Source organism: Myxocyprinus asiaticus, chromosome 33 (assembly GCF_019703515.2).
Source record: "Myxocyprinus asiaticus isolate MX2 ecotype Aquarium Trade chromosome 33, UBuf_Myxa_2, whole genome shotgun sequence".
Classification (NCBI taxonomy): domain Eukaryota; kingdom Metazoa; phylum Chordata; class Actinopteri; order Cypriniformes; family Catostomidae; genus Myxocyprinus; species Myxocyprinus asiaticus.
This window is the reverse complement of record NC_059376.1, coordinates 25,938,085-25,943,194: the sequence shown is the minus strand read 5'-3', so window position 1 is coordinate 25,943,194 and position 5,110 is coordinate 25,938,085. Positions and strand designations below refer to the sequence as shown.

The window sequence follows — 5,110 nt, the reverse complement described above, 5'->3', positions numbered from 1 at the left end:
CTGCTGCAGGATTTTTTTTTTTTTTTTAATATAGCACATTAGTTGATGCCACAGACTGAAGACTTCAAATTGTATTTTCTCTGTGTATAATGTCTGATTTGCTGCATCTGTTTAGGCTTGCCCTTTTTATATTTCATTGCAAACTACAATATTTTGTTGTTGGGATTTCACTGTGTTGACACAACAGTGTTTGCTTGCCTTTCAAACAAATGTTTAATAAGCATTAAGAAATCACAATGAAATAAACAGGAGAGTTAGACCAGTGTTCAGATTTTTTTTCTTCACAGTACAAATGGAAAAGTCTCTCTTGCCATCTATATTCATAATATGGTTACGCATCATATCAGTTACCTTGTAAACATGCAAGTCAAATCAGAAACTTCAAAAGTTGAAAGATGAATGAAATGTATTTTACATAACTTATGCTCCCATCATTGTTTGTATATCTACATAATATTTCCCTGTGTGCACATACAGTGGAAAAGTAACTGCAAATAGTACACAGCAAAGGCTAGTCTCTTTATCTTTGCTCTATACCAGATGGAGTAATGAGCTCTCTCTTGCCAGTGCGGCTGTACTGCATACTGTATAATACTATTCTAGAGAGGGAAATTTGAGAGCAGCTCCAGATTCTATTAATACTGCAACACCTTACAACTCAAGCCTCATATGGTGTGAAACTATATCCATAAAGAAGAGAAGAGAGTGAGGTGTGTTTTTGCAAATTTGTACAGTATGTATTGATGCTACCAAACCCCCCCCCAGAGTTCAATAATTGTATACTTTATACTAACTTAAAACAAACATAACTCAAGGAATTTATTTATAGAGAATGTTACTGATGTCAACAAAAGTCACATATGATGTGAAATAATCAAAGAACTCAAATATGCTTAAAGGAATAGTTTGACTAAAAATGAAAATTATCTCCTGATTTACTCACACTCATGCATCCCAGATGTGTGACTTTTTTTCTTCTGCAGAACGCAAAGATTTTTAGAAGAATATCTCAGCTCTGTAGATCCATTTTATGCAAGTGAATGGTGACCAGAACTCTGACACTCCAAAAAGTACATAAATGCAGCATAATGCCGCATAAAATTAATCCTAACGACTCCAGTGGTTAAATCTCTAACTTCTGAAGTGATATGATAGGCGTGGGTGAAAAACAGATCAATATTTAATTCCTTTTTTATTTATTTTTTACTCCACTTTCACATTCTTCTTTTGTTTTAGGCAATTTCCATTCTTTGTGCATATCACAACCTCCTGGGCAGGGAGGAGAATTTATAGTAAAAAAGGACATAAATATTGTTCTGTTTCTCACCCACACCTATCATATCGCTTCTGAAGACATGGATTTAACCACTGGAGTCTAACGGTTACTTTTATGATGCCTTTATGTTCTTTTAGAGCTTCAATGTTCTGGCCACCATTCACTTGCATTGCATGGATAAACAGAGCTGAGATATTCTTCTAAAAACCTTTGTTGGTATTCAGCTGAAGATAGAAAATCATACACATCTGGGATGGCATGAGGGTGAGTAAATGATGAGAGAATTTTCATTTTTGGGTGAACTATCCCTTTAAAGAAAATAGAAAAAATCTGCTATATCCCTAAAGGTTCCACTTCTTGCCTAGTGTGCTGATCTTCCCACGCTACAGGACAATTTCTTCAGAGCTTTGATGTGACAAACACAATTCCAGCAGTCCATTTTAGTGAAGCACATCTCCTCAAATGAAGTAGTGAGGTTTCTTAACATTTATGCCATATTCTGACAGTGCTGGAGTCAGATCTTCCATTGTCAGTGTGTACTTCTTGTCCTGTAATTAATTATTGTGTAAATGAGAGTTTTTTACACTACATTTTTAATTATAACATTCTAAATAAAAATATTTGTTATACATAATGAGACATATGCATGTATTTTTCTAAATGTTCAATATACACAAATGTACAAATGTATGGATTCTGAGAGCTCAAACCTTGGCCTTGTTTCTGGAGCTTCCAGAGGCTGTGCCCTTCATTTTGCAGTGCTGCAGTGCATCATTTGCAATGTCTGAGATGAACTTCTGAGATGCCAGGGAGATGAGACGGATTCTGTCAAAACACAAGGGGATAATGTTGTTTTAGACAATGTTGTTTATTAAGAATAATACGTTTAAGAACAGTTAAAGTATAGGCTCTCTGATGAGTAGTATTAAAATAATTTGCAAACATATTATGCATGTTAAAATATTTTTTTATGTATAATATTATAATTAATATAACAAATTACAATAATCAATACTGGTCTGATGTATTACTAACAATGCACAACTCTTCATAAGAAGTGAATATGTAATTTGAAAGCAATGACTATGGCAGACTTTTCCCTTAAATAAAAAGGGTAAGAATTGATCTCAGACTGAAAATATGTAGATTAAGGTTTGAGAACTTTGGTGCATTAGAAGTATCAAAGCTGTTTCAGCAGAAACAGAGGGCTTAAAAAGTGTCTTTAGAACTACTACAGAGCAGCTATGTAAGAAAACATCAGTTCCAACTCACATTCTTGGATCTGATGCTTCAAAACCAGCTCGATTGAGGTAGTATCCTGTAACTGCATCTGGGATCTGGAACACAAACTGTTTGTCAACAGAGCAATTCAAAACGTACCATCAACAAGCAAAAGACCTACTGCAATCATGTATGCACTCACTGTGGGAGTGTAGTCCTCCAACTGCATCAGGAAATCAGCCAGTGGTGTCGTTGAGATAACAGGCTTTACATCACCATTGGTGATCCCTGTGGGCACATACACGCCGTTTGACACGGTCGAGTCAGATGGGGTTGCCATGGCAGCTGAGGTGGAAACTGTGAGAAGACAAAAGAATGACAGACATTCTCAGACAGGTTAAAGCTGCACAAATAATATACATTATCACCATAAATATACAATTTAATTATGTGTTGTCTATGAGTTTCCCTAATCCTCATAAAAGTCCCTAGATTTGTGGGTATCAATTTTACTATGCTAACACACACATTTAGCTATATGGCTTAAATGTGACAGTTCACCCAAAAATGAAAACTGACTTATTTACTCACCCTCATGCCATCCCAGATGTGTATGACATTCTCTCTTCTGCTAGACACAAATGTAGATTTTTAGAAGAATATCTCAGCTCTGTAGGTCCATAAATTGCAAGTGAATGGTAGCCAGAACTTTGAAGGTCCAAAAAGGACATAAAGGCAGCATAAAAGTAATCCATACGACTCCAGTGGCTAAATCCATGTCTTAGAGCTGCACAATTCTGGATAAATTGAGAATAAGGATTTCTTTTTATTATTATTATTATTATTTGCTTAGAATAAAGGTCACATTCTCTAAGGATTCTGAAGAAAAAAATGCTTATGTGATTTACAAAACCTGGACATAAGGGTACTAAACAAAGTAACAATGCACTTACTACAGGTTCTGACAAAATGTTCTCTGCTTCAATCCAAGCAAAAATGCAATAAAGTTGTAAATCAAATATGTAAATTTAAAGAGGTCCACAAGAGGGCGCAACGAATACATAAACTAAACAGCACCTTGTTATCGTTGCAAAATAAATAAATAAATAATTGTTAAAAAAGTGCAGAAAAAATAAATGAAACGATTTAGCCTGTTTCTCACATGCTAAGTAAAAAGCAAAACGAGCGGAAAAAAGCTTCCGTAACAGTTTTGTCAACTTAATTTTGCATATTATATTTATACTTAAATACTTGACACTCTTTACTGTGTGACAGATCTACATTAATACTGATTTGATGCAGTAAAAATGCATGAATGCCTATAACAGACAGCATGCAGCTTATATACATTTAGACATCACACAGATCTTTTTTACTATAAATTCTACAACCTGTTCAGTAGGTGGTGATTTGCACAACGTATGTGAATTGCCAAAAAAAAAAAAAAAAAATGTGGAAGAATGTGGAAGTGAAAGTGTAGATTTATAGTGTAAAATAAAAATTTAAAAAAAGACTTTGTCACCCACACCTATCATATCGCGTCTAAAGACGTGGATTAAACCACCGGAGTCGTTTAGATTATTTTTTGCTGCCTTTATGTCCTTTTTCGGCCTTCAAAGTTCTGGCCACCATTCTCTTGCATTGTATGAACTTACAGAGCTGAAATATTCTTCTAAAATCTTTGCTATCAGCAGAAGAAATAAAGTCATACAGATCTGGGATGGCATGATGGTGAGTAAATAATGAGAGAATTTTATTTTTGGGTGAACTATCCATTTGAGGCTTAGAATGATATCAACTTCAAACGGTTGTAATAATTAATTGTACCCACCATTAATGCTGCCGACCACAGGTATGCTACTGGCATTCGCGGCAGAGGTGCTGTTCGGGACGCAGTTGCTGCTGTTGGTGGTGGTGGATGTGCTGGATGTGGCTGCTGCTCCGGTCTGTCCTGTTTGCGGAAGATCTACGTTCATCTTTTCTGCTTAACTTCACTATTCAAATAGAGTAGACGTGTTAAATTAATCCCACGCCGTTTAAAGTAAGGAAATGTTAGATCGTGTAAACATTTATGCTGTTAAAACCGCGATATCAGCTATCATTCACTCTCAGGAGAAAAATATTTACAACAGAGGTGGGTCACGTGATCAACACTTCCGTTCGCGACTGGTAATAAAGTCCGGAGAGCTGCACAGAAATGTGGCTAATAGTTCCGGGATGGATCACGTCTAAGCAACCTTTGTTATAATAATATATTATTATTTGGATATTATTATAAATCATATTTTAGGCTACAATAAACGATATTTTGTGACTAAATTAATTCCCACTGTAATGTTTTACCTTATCCCTCTCTTTTATATTTAACTTAATTTCTTATTTACTTCTTTATTTCCTGCATTGTCTAATATTTGGACTGTAAGCAACCTATAAGCTTTGATAATAATGTTGTAAATGGCTCTACTTCGTGTATGTTTCGTAATTTACAACAGACATTTTAAGGACAGACCCTGATCTAGTCAACTAACAAGTAACTAAATAACAACAGCAGCAATCATTTTGGACAGTCATATAAACATATCAGTGACCCATATAGCTGATAAAAAAAAAAGC

At 35.1% G+C, this 5,110-nt stretch overlaps 1 protein-coding gene across 1 annotated transcript; it reads right to left on the bottom strand.

Moving 5' to 3' along the window:
* Positions 1-388: 388 nt before the first annotated feature.
* LOC127423834 (transcription initiation factor TFIID subunit 10-like) lies at positions 389-4,655 on the bottom strand. Its single transcript, XM_051668465.1, has 5 exons — positions 4,329-4,655; positions 2,700-2,854; positions 2,549-2,613; positions 1,987-2,101; positions 389-1,824 (listed from the first exon to the last, which is right to left on the bottom strand). The coding sequence occupies exons 1-5, from the start codon at positions 4,471-4,473 to the stop codon at positions 1,735-1,737; spliced, it is 570 nt and encodes a 189-aa protein (XP_051524425.1). The 5' UTR covers positions 4,474-4,655; the 3' UTR covers positions 389-1,734.
* Between the last annotated feature and the right edge of the window lie 455 nt (positions 4,656-5,110).